At 41.2% G+C, this 27,774-nt stretch overlaps 2 protein-coding genes across 2 annotated transcripts in view; both read left to right on the plus strand.

The window, feature by feature from the left end:
- The window catches only part of LOC149186606 (RPA-interacting protein A), a 328,511-nt gene that overhangs the window by 190,137 nt on the left and 110,600 nt on the right, over positions 1–27,774 (plus strand). The window contains exon 8 of the mRNA XM_089409394.1: positions 6,769–6,863. Coding sequence (XP_089265520.1) covers positions 6,769–6,863 — 95 coding nt within the window. The remainder of the gene's footprint in view (positions 1–6,768; positions 6,864–27,774) is intronic.
- LOC149186607 (uncharacterized) overlaps positions 11,655–27,774 on the plus strand; it is a 60,222-nt gene continuing 44,102 nt past the window's right edge. Inside the window, exon 1 of the mRNA XM_089412363.1 lies at positions 11,655–11,706. Within this exon, the coding sequence (XP_089268489.1) occupies positions 11,655–11,706 (52 nt within the window). The remainder of the gene's footprint in view (positions 11,707–27,774) is intronic.

Raw genomic sequence — 27,774 nt, forward strand, 5'->3', positions numbered from 1 at the left:
TGGGACAATCAACTATGGGTTGAGATACTCTGCTGAGAATTCGACGCTTAATGGATATTCAAATGTTGTCTGTGTTAGTTTTTGGTAGCATCGAAAGTGCTCTAGCCTTGAAAATTGGTGGAGAGGCTAAGGCACATGAGTTCTAAAGAACCCAAAAACCGTTTGGTGAAATTCCACCCAGATTGTATTTTATTAAAATAATTAATATTTTTAATGGGGTTCCTAAGTCTAAACTTAGGGAAATTAAAATATTAATGGGTATTAATCAAAAATATGGGTGAGAATGATCTAGAAGGCGGATCTAGTTATGTTTTAATCTTAGCCATTGATTAGACACTTAATCTCGGCCATTGAAGTCTCAATAGGAAAAGTATAAGGAGGCTTGGGGTTCATTTAGAAACACACAGAGAGATTGAGGAAATCGATTTTCTAAGGTGGATCGAAAGAGCACTTCTGGATATTGCTTCTCATTGGGGCTTGCTTCGATTTCTTGGATGAGCAGGAAACAAAAATCGGTTGCTCTAAGCACCGTCGAGGCCGAAGACATTGCAACTAGTGTGGCATGTTGTGAAACTATATGGTTGAGGAAGCTCTTCAATGAGCTATTTGAGCATGTGCTGGATATCACTGTGATCTATTACGATAACCAGAGTGGGATTCACCTTTCAAAGAATCCTGTGTTCCACGACCGCTCCAAGCACATTGATATCAGGTACCACTTTATCTAGGATATGGTGCAACGGGGAGCAATAAGGCTCCAAAGCAGCAGGATTGATGAGCAGATTGCTGAAATTTTCACGCAGCCCTTGGGGAAGGTCAAATTCTTAGCCTTCCGAGAGAGACTTGGAGTTGTGGAAGGACCTGCTCATGAGGGTCTCGCTTGAGTTGGATACTGAGCTCTGGGATCTCATGGGGGCTTGGAGTACTTCTTGGAGCTATGAGCGACCGTAGGGTGAGTGGTTCACCTTCCCCTGTGATATCCCATGATGGTTGACGTGTGTAGGGTGAGTGGTTCACATTCCCCTATGATTGATGACACGTGTGCAGGGTGAGTGGTTCACCTTCCCCTACGATTGATGATATATACATAGGATGAGTGGTTCACTGTCTCCTATGGCATATGAACAGGATGAGTGGTTCACCTTCTCCTGCGGATGCCCCAACATACATTCAACCATGTAGTCTAGGACTCATGGGAAGTACCTCTCATCTGGCCAATGAGTTGGGAAAAGTGGATAGGGACCATAGCACTATAGATGGACACATCGTGTACTGCCGTACTCCCTATGTCTAGGATGCATGGTGTTCAACAACTTGATCTGGGATCAAGTCTGATTGGGGTTCTACCCCTGGATTGACTTCGGTTAGTGGAGAGTGGCAAGGTCTTGTGATTCACTCTCGATTGATTCTTCTTCATTATTACATCAGTGTTCAATAGAGTTGAGATGAGATGCAGTGTTCAACAAGTTTTACCTCACTTCACCCTACAGATTCTGGCTGATCCGACAACAAAATTGGCTGGCCTCGGCTACAACTGCACTGCCCCTTAGCAGTAACTGCGTGGGCCTATGTGGAGCTCTCTAAGGCTCTGCCTTAGCTCTTCTGCCCACTACGTCGGCTTTCCCGATTTATCTGGAAGTTTTCGATAATTTTTATTCTTTGTGTGGAAGACAACTCTCTCCCTCTGCGTTAAGGTTGCGTGGGCCCAGACTCTCCCAGCGTTAGTTGTCCTGGCTACTGCGCTGCCTCCACAAGCTTCTCTACACTTCTCTGTCAGTATTCTCGAACTATCATTGCCCCTCAACTACAAGATCTCCCAATCGATTTTTCTCCTGAGAACTTCTCACCTCAGAAAATCGATTTCCTCAATCTCTCTTTGTGTCTTCTCCAACTGACCCCAAGCCTCCATTTATACTTTTCTTGTTGAGAAATCAACAGCCGAGATTAAGTCTCTAATCAGCAACTAAGATTAAATTAGACTTGATCCTCGTCTCTTAGAAGCTTCTCACCCATATTTTCATTAATACCATTTATATTTTAATTTTCCTAAGTTTAGACTTAGGAACCCTGTTAAAAATATTAATTATTTTAATAAAATAAAATCACTGTGTTCTAGCCCCTCCACAAAATTTCGAAGATAGAGCACATCCGATGCTACCCAAAAATCAACACTCCCTCTTAGAAAGGAATGTGCTCTAGCAATACTTCTGTTGATTTGGGGTAGCACCAGATGTTCTCTAGCCACGAAATTTGGTGGAGAGGTTGGGGCACATGAGATCTCCAATACTTAGAAAGGGTTTGGGCAGATTCTAAACAGATCAGGAGACATTAAAATAATTAATATTTTTAATGGAGTCCCTAAGTCTAAACTTAGGGAAAATAAAATATTAATGTGTATTAATATGAATTTGTGTTAGAGTGGTCCAAAAGACATGGATCAAGCCAGATCTAATCTTAGCAGTTGATTCTGGACTTAATCTCGGTCGTTGAGATATCAACATGAAAAGTATAAGAGGAGGCTTGATGGTCATTTGGAGAGCACACCCGCTAATCAGTCATTCTATTCTCTAAAGTGGGGTTTGCTAAGAGAGATAGAATTAGTGAACGAGAGAGCAACTGAGGGGCATTGAGTACAAAGAAACAGAGAAGGCAGAGATTGTGCCGGTAGAGTAGCATAGCAGCCAAGGAGGGTGAGGCAGAGCCAGCAAGGGCTCACGCAGGGCCACGTAGAGGCAACCAAGTGCTGCGTAGAGCACCAGAGGGGCCAGCGTAGCTGATGCAGAGGCTCCCAGAGTTGACGTAGGGCCTCTTGGGGCTGACACAGGCCAAGAAAGGCTGACGCATGGCCAACGTGGGACAGAGGGGCTGACGCAGTCCAGATTGGGCAGACACTGGGGTTGCAGGAGCAGTTTTGTGCTGAGGAACTGCTGAAAGGATTTTCCGGGGTTTCAGCCAGGAGATTTCTCTCAAACTGTGAGGTATAGCTGCTAAGGAAATCCTCCTTTGGGTAGGCTAGTTTCGACACCTAGATTGTACTCTGATATTGCTTAATAAGAAAACCCTCAGATAGCTGCACTGGTTTTCCCGTATTGGGTTTTTTTGGGGACATTGGTCCAAAAATAATGGTGTCATGTGGTGTGTTTGTTCTTGTTTCTTTTAGTTGCTGATCTGTAATATGTTAAGCATGCACTTGTCTTTATTTTCAGTATTTACTTTATAAATAACTTGTTAAAGAAAAATTAACAATTAGGTAGGAATAAATCAGGAAAAGTGCATGAAGGGTTTCTAAATTAAGTAAACTTAGAAACTTCAACACTTCCTAGCAGAAGTATCACACTGATCCACGACATTGGTCCTTTGTGCTGCTGATGCTCGGCGTGCTGCCCCTCATCCATTGTGTTGCTGCAATCTGTACTACTGCCCATGACACTGCCACTGCCACTGCTACATCTGTACTGCAACTCCCTCTCAATATGCTGCATCATGCTGCCCATAGCACTGCAACTCAGTTGCTGAGAAGTAAGCAACTAAAAAGCCACCCAAAAGCTGACATGTTGGTTAGTTTGGATGCCCCTTGATGCTGAAGCTACCTCTCCTGCTAATCTATGCTGACCCTCTGATGCTACTACACTGGTGTTGTATCTATTCTGTGCCTTCCGCACTGTTGCAACACTCTACTGTGTCGCTTCAGACTCTGGCACTCTAGGTTTACCACTGTTGCTCCATCATCACTCGCACCAACTGACTCCCGTCATTCTGCTACTGTCATTAAGGGCTCCCGTAGCCATATGTGATCCAAGAGTTTGGGCACCTCAAAGATCCTGCCCCCATGTAGTCCTCTCGACTACATCTCAATATCGCCCCACCTCTTCTCTAGAGGTGCATGAGCACTCATGGCGCAATGATCATCATCGCCCTCTTTCTCAGCTTGCACTGGAGCAGCCTTTCAGTCAGACTTCTCTTCTTTGCCTTTCTTTCGAGTGCACTGTGTGGTGAAATGACCCATTTCTCCACATCTGAAGCATCTGACTTTGGATATGTCCTTTTTCTTTCTATTCTATTGCCCTTGCTGTCCCGCTGATGCGAGAGCTATATCCTCCTCTTCCTTTTTCTTGACTCTAATCCCTTTGCTGTGCTTCCTGCCTTGGTCAACAGTCTGATCTCTTCCTGACAAAGAGCTGCCCACATCTCCTCCCAACTGGGAAGAGAAGCCCTGCCCAAGATGCTTTGGACAAAGGTTTCCCAATCTTTAGTGATTGCATTTAGGGCAGTCCTGACCATAAATTCAAGATCTGGTGTAGCCCCTATGAAAGTTAGTTGGTCACGGATCGTTTGCAACCTGAGAATGAAGGGATCAATTTCGTCTCCCGTCTGCATCTAAAACTGTCTCAGCTGACTCTCAAGAAACATCTTCCGTTGAATGAAAGTTCCCTCGTACAATGTGGTCAAGGCCTCCCACATTTCCCTTGCTGTGTCTTTCTCAGCAATATGTGGTATCACATGATCTTTGACCCCGTCCAAGATCATGCACTTTGCTTTAGCCTGAGCCTCCTCGTACTTCTTGAGAGGATCAACATCAACTGGAACAACAACTGTCTTCAAGGCATAATCCTTGATGCAATTTTTATCCAAAATTGCCAGGATCCTGGCCTTCCAGATGATGAAGTTGGATGCTCCATCCAACCTGTCCTGATCACTTAGCCCGTTAACTGCCATCTCTGCTCAAAAGAATGTCGAACTGGTTCTCTTCTCCCTCTTTCGCTGTTGCCCCAGCAAAACTCAGATCTGGATTTCTTTGACGCTAGAAATCCTCTAAGGAACAAGCTCCCTTTGAATTTCGATTTTCTTCACAGAAATCCTTCTGCAAACAACTGCCGAACCACTTCTCTCTAATCTCTCTTTGCTGCTGCTCAACACTGGATCTAGATTTCTTGGCAAGAAATCTTCTGAGGAACTGATTCTCTCTACTTTGCTTCTGCCCCACTAGGTACTGTTCTGCACCAACAAAATCAGTGCCCCACCAACAACTCCAGATGAAATCTGCGCTACACCTCTAGCCACGACAAACGGAAAAAACGAGACTCAACAGTCTCTGCGCTAGCCAAGTAACCACTACGTTGCCCTCTGCAGTAACAACGTCACGCAATCAGGCTGATGGAGGCTCTGCGTTAGCCTCCTTTGGTGACTACATCACCCGTGCTCTGCTCTCTAGGCTAGAAACTGCGCTTTCTCCCGGGATAAATGCCTTCAACACATATTTTCCTCTGTCCTTTCGCTGATGGCTTCGTTGCTCCTTGATCTGCAATCGCTTTGATACCATGTGAAAATTTCAGAATCTAACAAACCAGAAATCCTACTGCAGTAAAATGACTTGCATTACCTACTTTTGTTTTTCATTTAACAAGTTATTTTTAGAAATATTCAAAAAATATTAATACAAATACATTGCAGCCTACACCAATATATAGATCAAGTACTGAAAAATAAATGAGACAATTATGCAAAGGACACACTTATTTTTGGACTAAATGTCCCCGAAAAACCCAATGTAGGAAAACTGGTGCAACAACTATGAGGGTTTTCTTTTATCAAGCAGAAGTTCTAAATACAAATGCTGGTTGCCCTCCTGACAAACCAGTGATAGAGAAATACAATGGCGGAAAACCTGAGCGAGTTTTACCTCACTTCACCCGGTAGATTCCGGCTGATCCGACAGCAAAAATCGCTGACCCCGACGACAACTGCGCTGCTCCTTCCCAGTAATTGCGTGGGCTTGCGTGGATTTCTCTGAGGCTCAACATCAGCTCTTCTACACATTGTGTCAGCTTTCTTGACTATTCTAGCAGTTTCGGTTAGTTTCGGCTCTCTGCGTGGAAGGCAACTCTCTCCCTCTCCACTAGCCCTTCTGGCTCTACGTCCAGGCTGCGTGGCCCCAGACTGACCCAACGTCAACTCTCTTGGCTACTGCGTTGCCTCCACAAGCTTCTCTTTGTCTCTTTGTCAGTATTCCCGAACTATCATCGCCCCTCAGCTGCAAAATCTTCCTAATCGATTTCCCTCCTGAGAACTTCTTACCTCAGAAAATTGATTTCCTCAATCTCTCTGTGTGTCTTCTCCAATTGACCCCAAGCCTCCATTTATATTTTACCTGTTGAGAAATCAACGATTGAGATTAAGTCTCTAATGAACGAATAAGATTAAATTAGACTTGATCCTCTTATTTTAGAAGTTTCTCACCCATATTTTCATTAATACCCATTAGTATTTTAATTTTCCCAAGTTTAGACTTAGGATCCCCGCTAAAAATATTATTTGTTTTAATAAAATACAATCTGGGTGGAATTTCACCAAACGATTTCTGGGTCTTGGAGATCTCATGTGTTCTAGCCCCTCCACAAAATTTCAGAACTAGAGCACATCCCATACTATCCAAAAATCAAGAATTCCTTTTCTAGTTTTCAAATCCAAACAGGCCTTCCGAAGTTCTATATGGAAGAAGATTGATAGCTATAGCCATTTCCAAGGCAGAAATAGGTTAGTTTATGTGACCATCAACTAGTTGCATTAATTTCCTTGTTTGAAGATAACTACTTCATTTTTTGAAAATGATATAATGTGGAGTAGTACATTTGGTTTAATTCAGTATGTCGTGATTTGTGCTGGCATTGGGGTGATAGGAATCACCTCCCTCTGATAGGGAATGACTTTTGTATAAAACATTGAAGTTTAGAATGCAAGTTTTAATTTAAAGAACATTGTCTCATGCAGATGCTGCGTTACTTGAGGACTATGAGCAAACATGTGCACTAGAGGAAGAGTCTGTAGCTGCTGCACTTTTTGAGCACATGAAAATACAAGAACAGGTTCTTACTAACTTTCACCATCTGTTTGGCATAAATGCTGTTCAATTTCTTTTTCTTTACTATTTTTGGTGGTGGTTTATGTTCATTCCTTTTTTGCCATATTTTCAGTGCAACTCAATCCGGCACATGATTTTTCTGAATTCTTTGTGTTAAGTCTCTCGATAGGTTGCATGTAGATGAACTTGAAATATATTTACAAAATTACATAAGCTTAGAAGGACCTATTTTTCCTCCAGCAGGCCTACCTGTCAACTGTTGAAACTGTCCTTGTAATCTGCCACAAACTCGCAATGGATTTCAGGTTTAACATTCAGAAGGCGAACTCACACTGTTACTTCACCTGGTTTCTCTGACTTCAGACTGGTACATGCTAGCCACAGGGAGGTATCCCTAAGGAAATCTAAGGCTATAATATGCACAAGTAAATCAGAGATCAGCTGTTAGATCTCAAAAGAATTCACTGATACATGCAGGAATAGGCACTCAACTCCAAAACTTAGTGAATTGGGGTGCACATAAACACTTGGATGAATCAAATAAAGGAAGGACTTATGTAAATTTGCTGCCAAATAGTTCAAGGTTGTGATGATCAGTTGCTGTTCTGAACTCGAATACACCTAGACACTGGATTTTTGGGAGAACAGTAAACACTTTTCTGAGGTTCTTTAGTGCCTTGGCAGAATTGGGTTATGGAAGAAAGAGAAAGACATTTACAACAGAGCTTCTTCAGCATACTCCGATGAACAATTAATATCACACTGAAAAGTACACAGCAAATGCAAAACACTGAATTTGATAACCAAAGGGAAAATCTTAAACATTACTAGTATCGAAAATATTTCCAACAATGATAATCTCTGATATCAACTTGCCAAATTCTTGCAATATCACTTTTCTATACCTGCTTTCAACTCCTCAAAATGACCTAGTAGTTTGAAATGGCAGTGAAGAATATGAAATTAGTCTCAATAACCACTGGTAGGATCATCGTCCTCCCCTGTGTTGTATATAAGTGAGCAGAGAGGTTACATTGATTTCTCTCAAAAAATGGATTTAGTGGATTGAAAATGGCATAAGTAACTCCTAGGTGGCGTGCCACCCTGCAAATGACCACCTCTCTAATAACTGCTGCTTCCAGGAATAATGCAACCTCCTTGGGATGTGCGAAGAATATAACTCCTCATAGGGGTGCCCTCCTTATGCTAATAAAAAGATTGTAATTCTTGTAATGGATTCATCACTTGAGTGCTAAAATCAGATGTCACAGTCCATTCAAGTGCCTTCCGCTGCTGTCAATGGAACAGTCCCATAATCAGATTGAAACCGTCTCATAAATGCTGAAACATGCATCGTTCTCCTGTCTCATATAGAAATGAGCAGAGGTTACATTGATGTTTCTCAGAAAAATGGATTTATTGGAATGAAAATAGCATAAGTAACTCCTAGTGGTGCCCCTTCATTGGGAAATGTAGTCCCCAAACTCACCTCTCAATAACTGCTGCTGCCAGGATTACTACACCCTCCTTGGGATGTGTGAACATATAACTACTTAGGGGTGCCCTCGTTATGCCAAGAGAAAGGGAGTGTAGCTCTTATAATGAAAGTACTTGTTGTGTGCTCGTTACAACAAAATCTAGTACCTTGGTGCAAAGCCTCACTAAGTGATCTAGACAATGAGCAACAATGGGAGTGTCACCACTGTCACTTCAGCAACTACTAACCTTGTTTTAGTGAAGGATGGATATCCAAAAAAGGGGGGCTTCCCTAGTAGATCTTAGGGATCAAATGGCTAGTGAAACTAAGTCAAGTACCACCTAAGTGTTCTTTCATGAGCAACAGTTTAGTGGATAGGGTTTATGGTGATTTGAGAGGTAATTTCCATATTTGAGTTCAAAGGGTTCTACGACTTCTCTAGAGGCTTAAATTGACCAGTGAAGGCCCAAAGAAGGTGCCCAAACACAAACAACCAGGAAATGACACTTTGCAGAAGTAAACTAACATGTAAAATAAAAAATTGCAGCAATAGACTAGTTTATAACAGCAGCAAATTTAGCCCCTGAAACTATGATAAAGTGAAAAATGAGCTTTAAAAATATGAGTAAACAAGTGAATTAGCTGCAACAATTTTTTATGGTTAAAATAGTGTATAACAACAGTTAACACCCTAGATGTCAACCCTAATTTATGGCTGGAATGTTGAAATTATGTAGCTGTGGTCAGTATTTAAGTCAACAAAGTCAGAGAAATACAATATTATTTTCCTGTTCATGTCGGCCCCACTTCTTGAAGGGGCTTGACGCTTGGTCAAAACCCACATGGTTTGACTCCTATATATTGACATTTGGACCTCCTCATTTGGCATCTCATTAATTTGGATCTGTCCAAGAGAAGAAGATTTCTGTTCACATGTGAGAAGAAGGAAGACACTTTGACCAGCGAAATTTGATCAGATTTTCATCTGTTTGACCAATGTTGACTTTGATTGTTTTATGGGCTGCATTAACCGAATCTTTGACTGGTTTATTGGAGCTAATATTCTGGCATCTGTGAAAATTCTTGAATCTAACACATCAGAAACCCCTACTGCAATCACTGTTTTACAACCTCCTACTTGTTCTTTTCATTAACAAGTTATTTAATTGCATAAACATCGAAGTAAACACTATTGCAGCCTTCACAAATATACAAATTATGCACTGAAGTAAACTGAGACAATAACACAAGGGACACCATTATTTTTGGACAATTGTCCTCGGAAAAACCCAATTTGGGAAAACCGGTGTAGCATATAGAGGGTTTGTATTATTAAGCAGATTTCGTGAATACAACTAGGGTGCTAGAAATGGCTCACCCAATAGAGAATATCCTCGATAGTAGTACTTCTATCCAAAGACAGATATTCCAGCAAATCAGCAACCGGATGATCAAACCCCACAACGACTTCGGCTGTTCCCTATGCTAGACAACGAAAGCTGCTCCAAGCACTACTCTGGAACTGCATCACTCCTCCAGGAGGTGCGTCACCCTCTCCCGACTCAGGATCTGCTCCCAGTCTGCCCCACAAAATCTCCCTAGCGCTGCCTCTGTGTCCTCTATGTTAGCATCTGCGGCTTCTGTGTCTCACTGCGTCAACCCTCTGTGTCCTCTGCGTCAACTTTATGGCCTCTGTGTCAGCCCTTCTAGGGCCTACACTGTCTCCCCCGACACTATGCTGCCTCTCTGCTATGTATTCTTCAGTCTCAAATGAAAATCCCTTGCTGAACTGCCCCTCACTACAACTCTGATCACTAACTCGATTTCCTCAGCAAACCTCACCCTAGAAAATTGAATTCTATGATCACTTGGTGTATCTCCAACTGACCCTCAAGCCTCCTCTTATACTTTTCTTATTGATGAATCAACGACCGAGATTAAATCCCTAATCAACGGCTAAGATTAGAACTGGCTTGATCCTCGTCACTTAGAACCTTCTCACCCATATTTTTATTAATACACATTAATATTTTTATTTTCGTAAGTTTAGACTTAGGAACCCATTAAAAATATTAATTATTTTAATAACTCTTCATCCAGGTGGAATTTCTCCAAACGATTTCTGGGTGTTGGAGATCTCATGTGCGTAAGTCTCTCCACCAATTTTTATGGCTAGAGCACATCCAATGCTACCCAAAATCAACACTCCCTCTTAGCGAGGAATGTGCTCTAGCAATGCTTCACCATAGAAGCATCACACTGATCTTCTGCATCGGTCCTCTGTGCTGATGCTTGGCCTACTGTCGGACATCCGTTGCACTGCTGCTTCCTGTACTGCTGCCCATGACACTACCACTGCCACTGCTACATCTGTACTGCAGCTCCCTCTCAACATGCTGCATCATGCTGCCCATAACACTGCCACTGCTAACTGATGCACTGCAACTCAGTTGCTGAGAAGTAAGCAACTAATACTTCACCCAAAAACTGACATCCTGGTCAGTATGGATGCCTCGTGATGCTGGAGCTACCTCTGCTGCTAATCTGCGCTGACCCTCCGCTGCTACTGTGCTGCTGTAACCTCTTCTGTGCCTCTTGCACTGTTGCAACCTCTAGTGCGTTGCTACAGACTCCTGCACTCTAGCACTGCCTTGCCGCTCCATCACACCTTGCTCCATCCGACACCTGTCATCATGCTACTGTCTTTAAGGGCTCCCGTAGTTGGATGTGATCCAAGAGTTTGGGGACCTCAAGGATCATTCCCCTTTCTGTAGTCCTCTCGACTACAGCTCCATGTCTCCCGACCTCTTCTTTAGAGGCACATGAGCACTCATAGCACAATCGTCATCAGTCTCGACATCCTTCTCCGCCTTTGTTGGAGCAGCCTTTGAGTCGGAAGCTTCTCCCTTGCCTTTCTTCCTGGGGCACTGAGAGGCATAATGTCCCAGCTCCCCACAGTTGAAGCACTTGACCTTGGAGATGTCTTTCTTCTTCCTCCTTTGTAGCCCTTGCTGTCTCGTTGATGCGAGAGCTGCATCCTCCTCGTCCTTCTTGATTCAAACTCCCTTATCGCTACTCCCTGCCTTGGTCAATCTTCTGAGCTCTTCCCGTCGAAGTGCTGCCCACATCTATTCCCAACTGGGGAGAGTTGCTCTGCCCAAAATGCTTTGGACAAACATCTCCCACTCCTTGGATACTGCATTCAGGGCAATTTTGACTAAGAACTTTGGATCTGGAGTAGACACCACGTATGTAAGCAGGTCGCGAATCCCTTGCAACCTGAGAAGGGATCTATCTCATCTCCTTTCTGCATCTAATATGGCTTCAAGTGATTCTCCAATAGCATCTTTCGCTGCACGGAAGAGCTCTGGTATAAGGTGGTCAGGGTGTCCCACATCTCCTTTGTTGTCTTCTTCTCAGCAATATGTGGTATGACATGATCCTTGACCCCGTCTACGATCAGGCATTTCACCTTCGCTTGGGCCTCATCATACTTCTCAGCTGCATCAACGTTAACTGGGACAACTACTACTTTCAAGGCATAGTCCTTGATGCAATGTTTATCTAGGATTACCAGGAAATTGGAAGCCCTGTCCAATCTGTCTTGATCCCTCAATCCATTCACTGCCAGCTCTGCTCCTCTTCTCTAGACTCCCTCTAAGTCCTGATTTCCCTCTCTGAAATCCTCCGACCAATCTTCGAATCACTCCTCTCCAATCCTCCATTGCCGCTGCAACCCGGATCTAGATTTCTTGGCTAGAAATCTGTCGAGGTAGTGCTTCCTTCTACCTTGGTTCAGTCTCCTTAGACATTGTTCTGCACCGACAGAAACAACGTCCCTCCAGCTCCACAAATCAAAATTTGCACAACTCCCTTAGCCCCGACAACTCGAAGAATCTGAGCCCTTCACGCTTTGCACAATCTCTGTGTGGGCTGAATCTGCTCCTCCTGGTCAACTACGTCAATCCTTCCTGGCTTAGAAGGATGACGTGGCTCTGTGTGAGCCTGATCTTCCCTCCTCTGCCTCTGTGCTAGCCCTGATGGCTGATGTAGCTACTGCATGGGCTCCTTCCAGTTACTGCGTCTTCCACTGCCGGCTGGGAACGCTGACGCAGGTACTGCGTGAGCCTCTGCTTCACACTCTCTGCACTGCATCACCCCTCTTGCCTCTTCAGCTCTGGAACAACGATGTCTCTCGGGACAACTGCTTCTCTGCTTTAAATTCTCAGATTTCTCGGCTAGTGTCTTCATTCGTCTATGATTTGCAATTGCTCTGATACCATGTAAAAATTCTTGAATCTAACACATCAGAAACCCCTACTACATTTATTGGTTTATAATCTCCTACTTGTCCTTTTCATTAACAAGTTATTTAATTGCATAAACGTCGAAGTAAACACTATTGCAACCTTCACAAATATACAGATCATGCACTGAAATAAACTGAGACAATAACACAATGGACACCACTATTTTTGGACAATTGTCCCCGGAAAAACCCAATTTGGGAAAACCGATGCAGCATATAGAGGGTTTGTATTATTAATCAGATTTTGTGAATACAGCTAGGGTGCTAGAAATGGCTCACCCAACAGAGAATATCCTTGACAGTAGTACGTTTATCTAGAGACAGATATTCCAGCAAATTAGCAACCGGATGATAAAACCCCACAGCTACTCTGACTGTTCCCAATGCTGGACAGCGAAAGTTGCTTCAAGCACTGTTCTAGAACTGCGTCACTCCTCCAGGAGGTACGTCACCCTCTCCCGGCTCAGGATCTGCTGATATGCTCCCAGTCTACTCCACAAAATCTCCCCAGCGCTGCCTTTGAGGCCTAGCATTAGCCTCTGTGGCTTCTGCATCTCACTGCGTCAACCCTCTGCGTCCTCTGTGTCAGTTTTATGGCCTCTACGTCAACCCTTCTAGGGCCTGCGCTGTCTCTCTCGACACTGTGCTCCCTCTCTGTTAACATATTCTTCAACCAAGGATGAAAATCACTTGCTGAACTGCCCTTTACTGCAACTCTGATCACTAACTCGATTTCCTCAGCAAACCTTGCCCCATAAAATCGAATTCTTTGATCACTTGGTGTATCTCCAGACTCCAACAGACCTTCAAGCCTCCTCTTATTCTTTTCCTGTTGATGAATCAACGACTGAGATTAAGTTCCTAATCAATGACTAAGATTAGAACTAGCTTGATCCTCGTCATTTAGAACCTTCTCACCCATATTTTTATTAATACACATTAACATTTTTATTTTCCCATGTTTAGACTTAGGAACCCATTAAAAATATTAATTATTTTAATAACTTTTCATCCAGGTGGAATTTCTCCAAACGATTTTTGGGTCTTGGATATTTCATGTGCCTCAGCCTCTCCACCAATTTTCAAGGCTATATCACATCCAATGCTACCCAAAATCAACAACACCTTTGACCAAAGGTTAACCAGTTTTCTAGGGAGAAAATTTGGTGTTGACTTTTATGTTTTGACTAGCATTGGCTATAGGTCAAACTAGGCAGTTTGGCCAAATCTTTCTATGGAGCAGAAAGGCCAAAATTTAGCCCCTTTGACCTCAGTTGATTAGGACCAGTGGAGGGCCAAGTTTCAGTCTCTTTGACCAGATTTGACTTGTGAGCAGAAGTTTGAATCTCTCTTTTGACTTGGAATATGGTATGGTCAATGGGATGATATTGACTGGAAAATGATGTTAGGTTATTCCGACACATAGGAAATAGTTAAGTATAACTTCGTCTAGTATAGAGTTAGGTAAAGTGTGTTCCTTTACTATGTACTTTTGTAACTTACAATCCGACGGTCACGATATTTTCTAGACATGAAGTGATCCGACAGCTCATTCTCTCCTTAGTATTACTGACACTTGATCCATGGCTTATCACCCGATTGGTCCATGATCTCTATTTAAAGAGCATGGAGGGTCATTTGTAGGGTGACTGTTCATGAGAGAAGCTTATGTAAATTTTTATTCTTTTATTAATAAATTGCCTGAAGTGGCTGCGTTGGCTCAGGCTGTGGACTGTTTCCCTTTTTGAGAGTTTTAACCACGTCAAGAATACTGGTGTATTGATCTGTGATCTATTTGTGAGCGGTGTCCTTTGTTGTTCTATCTGAGGAACTTACCTTGTAAATTCCTACATGGTATCAGAGCTATTTGAGGGCTGCATCCATTGGTGATCCAAATCCGAAGCCGGTACAAGTGCATGCGACTATTGTTTCGTAGATCTACTGTTTCTGACTGCTGTCAGGTCGAGAGGACTACTTTATTGTGTTAGGAGCATCTGTTCCAGTGAGGAACCCCTTTCGTTTCAAGCGAAAAGGCTTCCGGTAGCCCTAGTTATGTCATTTTTAAGATTTGAAGGAATTTTTTTTTTTCAAGTAAGCAAGCACCTGAAAGCTTCAGTGACTTAAAAAAAAAAACCCCTTCCTCTTTTCCAAAAATTACTAACTCTTTAAACTAGCTCACTTGGTCCAAAGTTACTTTATGAGAATAGAGGTCTTGGGTTCACTTCTTTCTTTTTGTTGAGTTACTTTTTTAAAAAGCACATGTAACTTATGTTTTAAAGTTACTTCATGCAAAAGTGTTCTCACCCATTATAAAAAGTGAGACACTTATAATTCTAAAGTCTCTTTATCTTTTATTTAAGTTACAATTTAGTGAGTAGCTCATAAAGTACCATTGTAAAAGTGACTTTCACTTATTTATAAAAGTGGGTCACATAAAATCTTTTTTAAAGTGAGCTAATTAGATCAAGTTTGGAAAAGAGGGGGATTTTTTTAAAATATAACATTATCATTCGTTTTCCACACATTCACGCACTTCGTTGGCATCTTCAACAACTTTTCTTCAAAAAGCCATAACTTCTTCATCCGGAAGCCGTTTTCAGAGCCGTTGTTTTTGAATTGGCGTAATTTTTCGAGATCTTTCCATTGAAACACTTAGTTTCAACATCTACAACTTCAGTTTATGTTAAAATGGAAAGTCCATGCCAAGTTATTCTTGACAGCACCAATTACTTCCAATGGTGGTCCTACATTGTGGATTTACTTAGAAGTCTTTACAGAATAACCTCAGGCCAAGAAACTAAACCTAAAGATGAAGATAAGGCAGCCAAATGGGAAAATAGGCAAGATCAAGCACGTGGGTTGATAGTGATGTCTATTTCTCCAGACCTTAGATTCCATATCGTAGAACTTGATACCCCTAATTAAGCAATGAAACAACTCACTAAAGTTTTTGGAATTAAAATGAAATTAGAGCCCATCAACTCGAAAATGAGTTGCTTACGTTGGACGCCAATAATTTTTCTTCCATTGAGGATTTTTTGTCCAAGCTCAAGACCCTTAGACTTCTTTTGGCAGGTATTAAGGTTAAGAAAGAAAATGGTAGCCTTATCTATTCCATTCTTACTAAGTTGGGACCAGCCTACTCTGTGTTTGTTTCCACCTTCCATTCTACTAGAGAAGCCTTCATTTCTTAAGGACAAGACTACAAGTCTCCCTCTTTTGATGCCTTTTGTGATTCTTTAATAAGAGAACAAGAAAAATCTTACATCTTGGTCTTTTTAATCTTGGAAACTCTTCTAAGAAAGCCTTAGCCGCCCAACAACAACCAAATTCAAAGAATCCTAAGAAGTAGTATCCTTAAAAGAATGGTCCTAAACCAAACAAGGGTCCTAAGCAATTGCAGTGTCAAAATGAAAAATCATTTCAACAAAATGATAAGGCAAATAAAAACAAAGGGAAGAAGACTGATAGACATTGCCACTTTTGTGATCGAGATGGCCACTTAGAATCCAAATGCTTTAAGAAGATGGAAGCATTGGAAGCAACAATGAAGAGGCATAACATCCATTTAGAGCACTCTTCAACTTCAACTTCATCTTCAGGAATAACACTTTCTGTATGTAGTTGTCAAGCATCTCAGTCTGGTTATACATTAAATGTATCTTCTTCTTTTCATTCTCATGAGTGTCTCATTGATTTTGGACCTTCTTATCACATGGCCAAAAACAAAGCCATGTTTTCTTCTTTAAATGATTGTAACACCAAAAATATACATGTTTGTGATGATAGATCTCTTAGTGTTGTAGGGATTGGAACTATTCATCTAGACAATGGTCAATTTAATCATGTATTATGTGTTCCAACCTTATCCTGCAACCTTCTATCTGTATATCAGATAACTCATTCAGGTGAAGGTCAAACCGTTGAATTTTCACCTCATGATGTTGTAATTAAGGACTTAAGAGATCCTAAACAGATTTTAGCTACTGGCATTGCTGATGATTTTACAAGGTTGTATAAGTTTAACAATTTTGGGTCATCAACTCTTCCCTTGGTATTTGTTGCTCATAATGATGAAGTGAGCAAACTTTGGCATGAGCGATTTGGTCACTTAAGCTATCGCTCCCTTCAAAATCTATGTAAAGAATATATGGTGACAGGTCTTCCTATGGTATTTTGCAGAGATGGTGTTTGTTTTGGATGTGTACTTGGAAAACATCATCGGGATAGTTTTGAAAAACGTGCCTCTTGGCACGCCTCAACCCCTTTACAGCTTGTGCATAGTGATTTATGTGGTCCACTTCTAATTGTTTCATTCTCTGTCTAAAGGTATTTCTTAACTTTCATTGATGATTTCTCCAGACGCACTTGGGTATACTTCTTAAAACTCAAGAGTGAAGTATTTAACATGTTCTTGACCTTTAAGGCCTTTGTTGAGAAACAATATGGACATCAAATTCTTAAGCTAAAATCTGATAATGGCGGAGAATATGTTAACAACAAATTCATCAACTTTTTCACTGTGCATGGAATTCAAATGCAACACACTGTTCCATATACTCTACAACAAAATGGTGTAGCTGAACGGAAAAATCGCACCTAAAAGGAAATGGCTAATTGTATGCTTCAATCTAAACGACTTAGTCTTAATTTTTGGGCAGAAGCAATTAACTGTGCAAATTACATAGTAAATCACACTCCTACTAAGGTTTTAAAGAATATCACTCCAGAAGAAGCATGGAGCTCAATTAAACCAGATGTAAGTCAGTTTCATGTTTTTGGAATTGAAGCATGGGCCCATGTTCCTGATGAGAGACATAAAGCCTTAGAACCTAAGAGTGAAAAATGTATTTTTGTTGGATATTTTGAAGATGTCAAAGGATATAGACTTATTCCACTTATGTCCAAAAATGTTATCATTAGAAGAGATGTAAAGTTTGCTGAAAATATATCGGCCTACGAGCCTAGTTCGGCGAATGTGCCACCTCTCTATATCCCTTCTACTTCTAAAAATATTTCTTCTTCAGATGATGACAACAAGGATGACAATCCTCCCCCACCTTCTCAGGATCCTCCTTTAGCTCCTCAGCTTCCAAAATGGGTCCATGCTACTCGGGATGCAGCAGGTGCTCTTGCAGGTGATCCTACAGATCAATGACGTACATGTTCTCAGTTCGATAGAGCCTCTTCTTTACTGGCTCAAGCTTTAGCGAATTATGATCTTGACACCTTTGCAGAAGCTTCAGGCCATCCAGATTGGGACGCAGCTATGAATGAAGAATATCATTCATTATTGGAAAATGATACATGGGATCTTGTTCCTCTTCCAAAGGGACAAAAACTTGTTAGATGCAAATGGGTTTACAAAACCAAGTATGGACCAGATGGAAAAGTTGATAAACATAAAGCTCGTCTTGTTGCTAAGGGTTTTTCACAAGTTGAAGGCATTGACTATACTAAAACCTTCTCCCCTGTTGTCAAAATAAACTCTATCCGCCTTGTTCTTTCCCTTGCTGCCTCTTTCAAATGGGAAGTCCATTAGATGGATGTTAAATCTGCCTTTTTTTGCATGGGGACTTGCATGAAGAAATCTATATGGAACAACCTCCTAGCTTTATACAAACAGACTCCAACCTTATATGTCGGCTTAAGAAATCCCTTTATGGTCTCAAGCAAGCCCTTTGGGCTTGGTATGCCAAAATGGATAGCTTTCTTTTAGATACTGTCTTTTCTAGGTGTCATTCTGACAATACTGTCTACACCAAGAAAGTGGGTAAGTACCTTATAATTCTTTATGTTGATGATCTTACCCTTACTGGTAGTGATCCCAACCTTATAAACCATGTGAAGTCCAGCCTTAAAAAGAAGTTTGAAATGACAGACTTAGGACACTTGCATTATTTTCTTGGTCTTCAAGTCTTGCAAACCAAGGAAGGTATTTCCCTTTCTCAGTCCAAGTATCCTTGTGATCTTCTACGCCATTTTCACATGGAAGACTGTAAGCCAGTCCCTTCTCCCTTTCAGTCTGGAGCCAAACTTTCAGTCACTTATACTTCCCCTGAAGTTGATGCTACCTTATACCGTCAGCTTGTAGGAAAACTTTTGTATTTGACCCATACTCGTCCTGACCTTTCCTATGTTGTTGGCCTTATTGCTCTGTTTATGAAAAACCCACATGAAAGTCATTGGAAAACAACTAAAAGAATACTTTGTTATGTTCGAGGTACAGTTCAGTTTGGGATTCATTACAGTGCAGAAGCATCTCCTTTTTGGTTGGTTTCACTGATTCCGATTGGGCTGGTGACCCTGATGATTGGAAGTCTACTGCAGGTTATGTCTTCACTCTTGGTTCTAGACCTATTACATGGGCTTGCAAGAAACAAAGTGCCATTTCTCTTTCTTCAGCAGAAGCAGAGTATCGTGGCGCCATAGAAGCGAATAAGGAAGTCTTATGGCTTCGTCAGATCTTGTCAGAGTTTGGCTTTCAACAGCAACATCCGACTACACTTTGGTGTGATAATCAAAGTGCCATTCAACTATGCAAAGATCCAGTCCAACATCAGCTCAACAAACACATTGAACTACTCATGCACTTCATCAGAAAGCTCATTCATGACCATGTTCTTGAAGTGCAATACTGTTCAATCGATGATGAATTTGCAAACATCTTTACAAAGGCTCTCACAGAGGCGAAGTTTACTAAAATTCGATTTATGGTTGGAGTTCAAGAAGTTGTCACTAAGGGGGGATAGGCTCTAATGCCTCTTTCCTTATCCTATTGTGTCATATTTGTATATCCTTCAATCCTATCCCAAGTTGTTCCTAAGGGGGGATGTTAGGATATTCCGACACATAGGAAATAGTTAAGTATAACTTGGTCTAGTATAGAGTTAGGTAAAGTGTGTTTCTTTACTATGTACTTTTGTAACTTACAATCCGACGGTCACGATATGTTCTAGACATGAAGTGATCCGACGGTTCATTCTCTCGTCGGTATTACCGACACTTGATCCGTGGCTTAACACCCGGTTGGTCCATGATATCTAGATTCTATTTAAAGAACATGGAGGGTCATTTGTAGGGTGACCGTTCATGAGAGAAGCTTATATAAGTTTTTATTCTTTTATTAATAAATTGCCTGAAGTGGCCGCGTTGGCTCAGGTCGTGGACTGTTTCCCTCTTTGAGGGTTTTAACCACGTCAAGAATACTGGTGTATTGATCTATGATCTGTTTGTGAGCGGTGTCCTTTGGTGTTCTATCTATATGGTATATATACATAAAATGACAACTATTTTTCCAATATATTCCAGAAAAATTCTAACCCTAGGACAATAACCTCCAAGACAATAAATGTTGAAAGTATATGATTTCACTGTAATTAAACCTTAATTTAGCCTAGAACAAAAGAAAAATGAGTTTTAGAGAGTTAAATGATTGACACAAGGATAAGACTAGTGCCTTTCTCAATCTAGGGCCAATGAGTGTAGGAGTAACAAAACCTTGGAAGGAAAAGAGATGGTTGTGGTTTCAAAGAAACTAAGGGAGACTAACTTGTGTCCCTTAAGTCTCTAAACCTAGTGTTGGAGCTAATCCTAGGTCATTTGAAGAAAACTTCATGAAAAACCTTGTTCAAGGAGAATAAGAGTTACAAACACTACCAAAACTATGGCGAATATTTAATAACCGTTATCCCTCAACAATAAATAACATTGGAAGAAGATGACTTACATTTATTAACACATATCATCAGAGTTTACCAATAATCGTCCATGAAAAGAGAACCATCACTTCACAAAATCTTGCAAAAGAAAAGTCGCTCAATTAGTGCTTCATAGTGAATGAGAGAGAAAGGAAAAGTATAATAGAAGTGATATTTCCAAGTGTGCAATGATCCAAAGTGAGGTGAGCACATCCCTAGGTATACAAGGGAAACTAAGCACTGCACTTCAAATTAGGCTAAATCCTAAAACCATAAAATCCATGATCCAAGGTGGATAGGTCATTAAGTTGTCTTAAAGATACAAATGCAATGAAAAATGCCCTAAAAGGGCCACACATGTGAGTGTAAAGCCTCCTCGCCACTTGCTCCCAGAACATGCTCTAAATGGGAGCACTTAGGGAGCACCTCAGGTAGCTTTTTTCAGGAGCATACTCCCACTACCTGAGAAAGACTCCCTTGAGGTCCTGTGAGTGTGATCTTCGACGCTCCCCAACCAAAAAAAATGCCCCCAACCCTTTAGTGTGTGCGCGACTCATATTGTGCTTTTTTTGGTTTTTGTAGGGAAATGGGAGGGCCAAGGAGAATAAAAGGCCTCGTTCCCTCCAACATATCATCGTTTTATGAGTTTGTGCGAGAGATTGAGAGGGTTTGAGCCTTAAGTAGAAGATTTTAGAGGATTGAGAAGATAAGATTGTGGGAGCTTGCACGGGAGATTAAAGGCTGCCATTTGTGAGAGTTTGGGAGATTGAGGCTGACACCACCACTGGAGAGCCAAAGAGGCGGCGTCCAATCCCATTCTTGTTTTTTTTCCATGTAACATTTGTGTTTTTTATATGTTGAATGAATCCCTAAAATTAACAAGTAGAAACTAGTTACTACAATCTAGATGTTCTCTTCTCCTACTCTTTCCCATTCCCCCCTCATTTTATTGCAAGCAAGAATCTCAAGCTTCAACAAACTTGATGGGTATATGGCTTAGCCGTATTTTGTTGGTTCCATTTTTGGCTATGATGATGGTATTGGGAAATAGAAGAAGAAGTGATGAAGAATTGGGTGCTAGGTAGTGGTGGATTGGGATAGCATGGAGAATGTTGAATTTTTCAATACAATTGATACAAGTACTATTTCTGAACTATGGTAATTACTTGTAAATATATATGATATTTATTTTATCTTCATCAAGCAATCACATTTCAGAAATTCAACCAATAACCATGAAAGGAAAATAGAGATCACATTGTGTGTGTGAAAGAGATTAGCGAGTGATAAGTGAATGTATAAAATGAAAAGTTTCAAGTGTATTTTATACTCAAGATACCCAAGAGACATGTCTCTTTGTAAATTAGATTACATCTCTTTGTAAATTAAATTCTACTGCACATTTACATTTTTACTCATATTTGTTAAAGTGTTGAAGAACACATAAATAATGGTGGGTAGTAACTCTTGGTAAGTATATTTATTTACATCTTGTTCCTTATCCCATATTTTACGCAAATACTTGCTTAAATTATGGTGGGTAGTAACTTATGGTAAATATGTTATTTACGTGAGTATGAGCTATGGTTTTGTTGATTTCTTTTCTTTTCTTCTTCTAATTTAAAGTTTAATTTTCTTTCGTGTTTTTACATAGTATTATAAATACATGAAGGATTATGAAGACTAACCATAGCTACTTTCTTCAACACTCCCTCTTAGCTAGGGAGGTATTCATAATGTCTAACAAGATGTCAACTAATTGAAAATTTTTCTAAGGAAAGACTAGATTAGCATCATTATCAAATCAATATCAACATTACCAACATCACAATCATCTAGGTCAACCCTCTTGACCTATAATAATCATGGCATCCACCCAGTACCTATGGTACAACATTAATATCAACTAGTCACCATGATCCGGTTGATGCCTCAACCTGATGGTGTTCAGACAAGTCCTTGTTCAGTGGTGCACATAGTCTAGGTGAAACTTCAAATGGCCTCAACCCAAGCCTGGATGCCAAAACACACTCTCTTTAGACAGAGATCCGAGCAAGATGCTGGGAGTCTCTAACAATCTCTTCCAGACCATTTTCTCTAATCTGGTCAAAGTACTTGACATAGGGATAAATCCTTGATTTTGGTCACATTACTGACACATAGAGAATGTCAGTTTAGTAGACCATTCTTCTTAATTCTAGTTAATGTAGTTGACATAGGGATACTCTCCCTAATTCTGGTCACAGTACAGACACAAGAAGAATGTCAGTCCATGATGCTATCTAGTCTATCAAACCATTCTCCTAACTCTCGTCATATTACTTGACACAAAAACAAATTCCCTAATTCTGGTCACAATACATGACACAAGAAAATTTCTATCTAGATGTTTTCTATAGAAATGATCTTTCAGAAAAGAAAGGCAAATCTCATTGATAGCATATATATCTAGGTCAATACCCTTGACCTACATCAACATTATCATCAATATGTACCACAACCTAGGTTAGCTCTCCTTACCCATGGTTTTTACTCAACCAGTCACCATGATCCAATGGGTGTCTCACCTCATGGTACCATAACTAGTCAGGGTTGCCATCCCCCGTAGTCAAAACCTAGGGAAACCCATGTCCCAAATCCAAAGGCCTATGATGCTAAAGAGGCACCCACTCCATGATTGTCTAGGCCTTAAAGACCATTCCTTTTAGGAATGTCTGTCCCTCATACTATCTCACCAACAGTCGGGGTCATGCTCCTTTGTCACCAATAGTTTGAGCCACACCCTTGTTGTCCACCTATCAATAGTTTGGGCTAAGCTCTTGTTGTTACCGACAGTTCGGGCCATGCCCCTGTTGATGTCACATCAATGCTACCTCTCACTAATAGAGGAGTTCTCCACTAGTCCAAGCTTGTCTGTGAAGTATACAAACATTACCCAAGATAGAGGCTTTGTGAGACTGTGTGCTATTTTCTCATCAATGGAGATATATTAGAGCCTCACTGCTCCCTTCTGTACCATATCACAAATGTAGTGGTACTTGATCTCAATATGCTTTGTCTTATCATGAAACACTAGATTGTCTGTCATTTTCACACAACTTTGATTATTACAGAACAACACAGTCGGTTCTAGCATTTGGTCGAACAATCCAGAGAGTAGCTTCCAAAGCTATACTCCCTCACAACATGCCAAACAAGCTGCAATATTGTCTGCTTCTGTAGTACTGAGTGTGACACAGGTCTGCTTCCTGCTCCCTTCTGTAACATACACCATATGTACTCTTCCTGTGTTAAAATTGGTAACTAGGGCCAAACTCCATGTGGGTCATCTTATTTATGGCAGCTGATATTTTTCTTGGATTCCTCTCATCGAGAGGTGTAGGATTGATCTAAAAATCATCCGATTCCGACATGTATTCATGGAGATATGAATTTATTTGTGTTACTTGAGAATGTGTCAAGGTCGGTCAGCAAGCAAATTACCCCAACTCAACCTCAACGTTGCACTATAAATAGAGGTGGCCTTCAAGTCATTTTACACACACACTTCTCCTAAGATCTCTCTCCACTCGTTTGGGTTTGGTGGCTAGAGAGATCAAAAAGGGAGAAGCCTATACGCTGTCCTAAAGGGAGATCTAGCCTTACCCTAGCTGCAGTAAGAAAGAGACTTAGCTGCAGATTTAAGGGTTCCCTAGCCGCAGTCTAAGAAGGCCTAACTAGCAACAAAGAAGATGCCCTAATCACAGTCTTTATGGTGCCCTAATCTGCAATCCCGAAGGAGACTAGGACGCAGTCAAGGAAGGTCCTATATACTGCCTACAGAGGCCCTAAACGCAGTCATAAAGAAGCCCTATTCACTGTTAAGAAAGCCCTAAATCCGCAGTGATATAGAGGCCTGCAACTGTAGTCAAATGAAGGGTTAGCTACAGCAAGAGGAAGCCCTTGCCGCAACAAGGAGAGGCCTAATTAACAAGGTCATTTGAAGACTGTTTCAATGGTCCGAGTTGCTGATTGGGAGGCTTAAGCCTTGATCTTGGAGGCCGAGGTTAGGAGGATTTGCTGGAGGGTGGACAGTCCTTACGTTGGGCTTGAATCTGCTCTAAAGGAGCAGCATGGAGGGCAACATCTTATTGGAGGACAACCGCAGTAAGGGAAAGTAATTCTGGGCTAGTTTGTTGAGTTGTTAGGGACTGTGATTACTGCCCTAACCAGTCCCGGAATTGCAGCTGTGTAGCAAGAATTCTACAACACTTTTAAGAGATGCTTTGAGCATTCCGTTGATGATGTTTTGAAGAAATTTTCTTCTGTGTTGCTATGTGCTAGGCCATAGGCCATAGCACCATAGAAAGGGTTACCATGGGGCTGCTTTCTTAGGACTGTTTGGAGATCATTTTGGACAACTTCAGGTGTCCTCATCAGATCAGCCATTCATCATCAGATATACCTTCTACTGCTGTCATAAAATCTCAGATTTATGTATTTGTACTATCTCTCTCTCTTTGCTAAACTATTGAAGAATATAAGAAGAATTGATCAAGGGTTTCCCCACATTGGGGTTTGTCTTTGGATGGTGCCACATCTTGTGTCCTCTTGTCTTGGCGTGTCTTTTGTTGTTTATGTTTATGTTCTATCTGCACTATACTCTCATGCTGATGTGATTGCTAATCTGAATATTGTCATTGGGCTAATATGAAAAATTGAAGTAAATTGATCTAAGCATAGAACATACCTAAATTTAACATGGAATCAGAGTTGAGGCGAAGACAAAGCCCAATCAAGAGTGAGAGCAATCACCGAAGACAGTTGGAAAGGACAAAAGGCTCAATGGGTTCCTCATCCCACTTCCCGACTGAAGACAAGCTCTGTGAAAAGTCTCACTATCACAGATGGAAGATGTCTCTTGATCTGACATTGGAAGAACAAGAAGTGCTAGATTATGTGAAGGGTAAAATCCCCGAGCCTCCATCAAATGCACCGGTTGCTACAAAGAACAAGTACACCAAGGGTGAAGTCAAAGCGAAGAAGATTATCAGAGATTCCATTCACAAGCGTCTCGTGGTCTACATCTCCGATCTAAACACCTCCAAGGAGATCTACAACAGATTGGTAAGAATGTTCAAGGTTAGTGATGAAAATCAAATTTTGTTCCTCAAAAATAAGTTGAAGGATATTAAGAAGGGCAAGGACGAGGACATTCAATCCTACTTCTTAAGGATCACCGAGATCAAGAATGATCTTCTATCGATTGGAGAAATCATATTTGACAGGGAACTTACTATCACTACCCTTGGAGGACTCCCACCCGAGTGGTATATTTCAAAACCACTATTCTCAACAATGATTGAATTCTAGGGTTTCTAATAAAGGCACCTACTACTTTTTCCGCTCATGCCAAAAGGAGAAATAAAGCAGGGTGTAGCATTGGATGTGATCTAGCCATGAAAATTGGTGGAGAGGCTAAAGCACATGAGATTTCCAATACCCAGAAATGGTTTGGGCAGATTCTAAACAGTTTGAGAGATATTAAAATAATTAATATTTTTAATGAAGTCCCTAAGTCTAAACTTAAGTAAAATAAAATATTAATGTGAATTAATATAAAACTGTGTTAGAATGGTACAAAAGTCATGGATCAAGCCAGATCTAATCTTAGCCGTTGATTAGAGACTTAATCTCAGCCGTTGATTTGTCAACGAGAAAAGTATAAGAGGAGGCTTGAGGGTCACCTGGAAAACACACTGAGAGAGACCAGTCAATGCAATTTCTGGACCAGGGTTAGCTGAGAAATTGAACTAGTGGTCTGGTGAGCAGTTAGGATGCAGCAAGTATGGAACAGAGAGATGGGATCAACCACTAGAGATCAGCGCAGAGGCAGGAGAGGTAGACGCAGGGCATTTCAGGCTGACGCGGAGGCAGCAGGAGACTACGCAGTCATTAACTAGGCCTACGTGGGTAACGCAGAGAGGTCCAGTGCTAACACAGTCAAGCAGGGGCTGATGCAGAGGGTTTGAGAGCCACGCAGAGGGCAGCCAGGCTGACGCTGGGATTGAGAGAAGTGCTGGAGAATTTTTCTCTTTGTGGGTAAGCCAGTTTGGCACCCTGTTGTACTGAAGAATTGTTGAATAATAAAGACATCCCTTGCTACATTGGTTTTCCCACATTGGGCTTTTCTGGGGACTATTGTCCAAAATAACTGTGTCAATGTGTTGATTCTTGTGCATATGGTTGTTTCTGTATTACGGTGTTATTTCTGCGGCAGTATTTATTTTAATATTTATTGAGTTAATTTCATAAATAACTTATTGTGGAATAAGTAGGAAAAGTAAATCAGTAGCTGTAGTGATAGAATTTCTACATGGTATCAGAGGAAGTAATCATAGATAGGAAGGGAAAATCAGTTATGGGTCGAGACCACGATGCAGAGGCATCCACGTCAGGGGACTCACACAGATTCTCAGAAGATTGCACAAGAGAGAGATTTGGGTTTCTCTATGTTAGCTTCCACGCTGGAAGAAGAAGTGACGTGTATGACTAGTGCTGCATCATCAGAAGTATGGTATATAGACAGTGGAGCCTTGTGGCATATGATGGGAATTAGGGAGTGTTTCTCAAAATATTGAGAAGAGAAGATGAACTTTCAGATCACCATGGGGAACAAGACAAAGTATACTCCAGTAGGGAAGGGTACCATAGTTTTTCAGGCAGAATCGAGAGAACGGTTCCGTGCTACAAATGTGCTACATGTACCAGGATTGGGGATGAACTTACTTTTCGTGTTACAACTATAAGGCAAGGGCTATGACGTTTACTTCATCAAGGATAAGGTATACATCAAACACCCGAGCTAGAAAACAAAAATGTAGATCGGGATCAAAAGTAATTGGTTGTATAGATTACAACTAGAATCACCAATGTCACTAATAGGCAGTCATGGAGACAAGGACTTGAACGAACTATGGCACAGAGGAATGGGTCACTTGCACCATGGAGCTCTGAGAATTCTCGGGAGCATTGTAACAGGAGTTTCGGATCTGGGTATGGAACGAGATGATGTATGCAGGGGATGTGCTCTAGGAAAGTATGCCAAGGCAACGTTTCCTAGGAGTAAACATAGGGCCAAGAGTGTACTAGGATTGATACACTCAGATATCTGCGGACCTATGTCTGTCAAAGCTCTCAGTGGTGCCGAGTATTTGCTTACCTTCATTGATGACCACTCAAGGAAAACTTGGATTTATTTTCTGAAAACCAAGGATGAGGTTTCTTGTTGATTCAAGGAGTTCAAGGCTCTGGTGGAGAATCTGACTGGGAAGAAAATAAAAGTGTTGCGCTCAGGTAATGGTGGAGAATATGTCGATAAGGACTTCACTGATTTTTGCGCTAAGGAGGGCATCAGAAGAGAGTGGACAACTCCCTACAATTCTGAGCA

Source organism: Pinus tabuliformis, chromosome 3_1 (genome assembly GCF_031772625.1).
Source record: "Pinus tabuliformis cultivar Carrire ecotype Pingquan chromosome 3_1, CPIR1, whole genome shotgun sequence".
In the NCBI taxonomy this organism is placed as follows: domain Eukaryota; kingdom Viridiplantae; phylum Streptophyta; class Pinopsida; order Pinales; family Pinaceae; genus Pinus; species Pinus tabuliformis.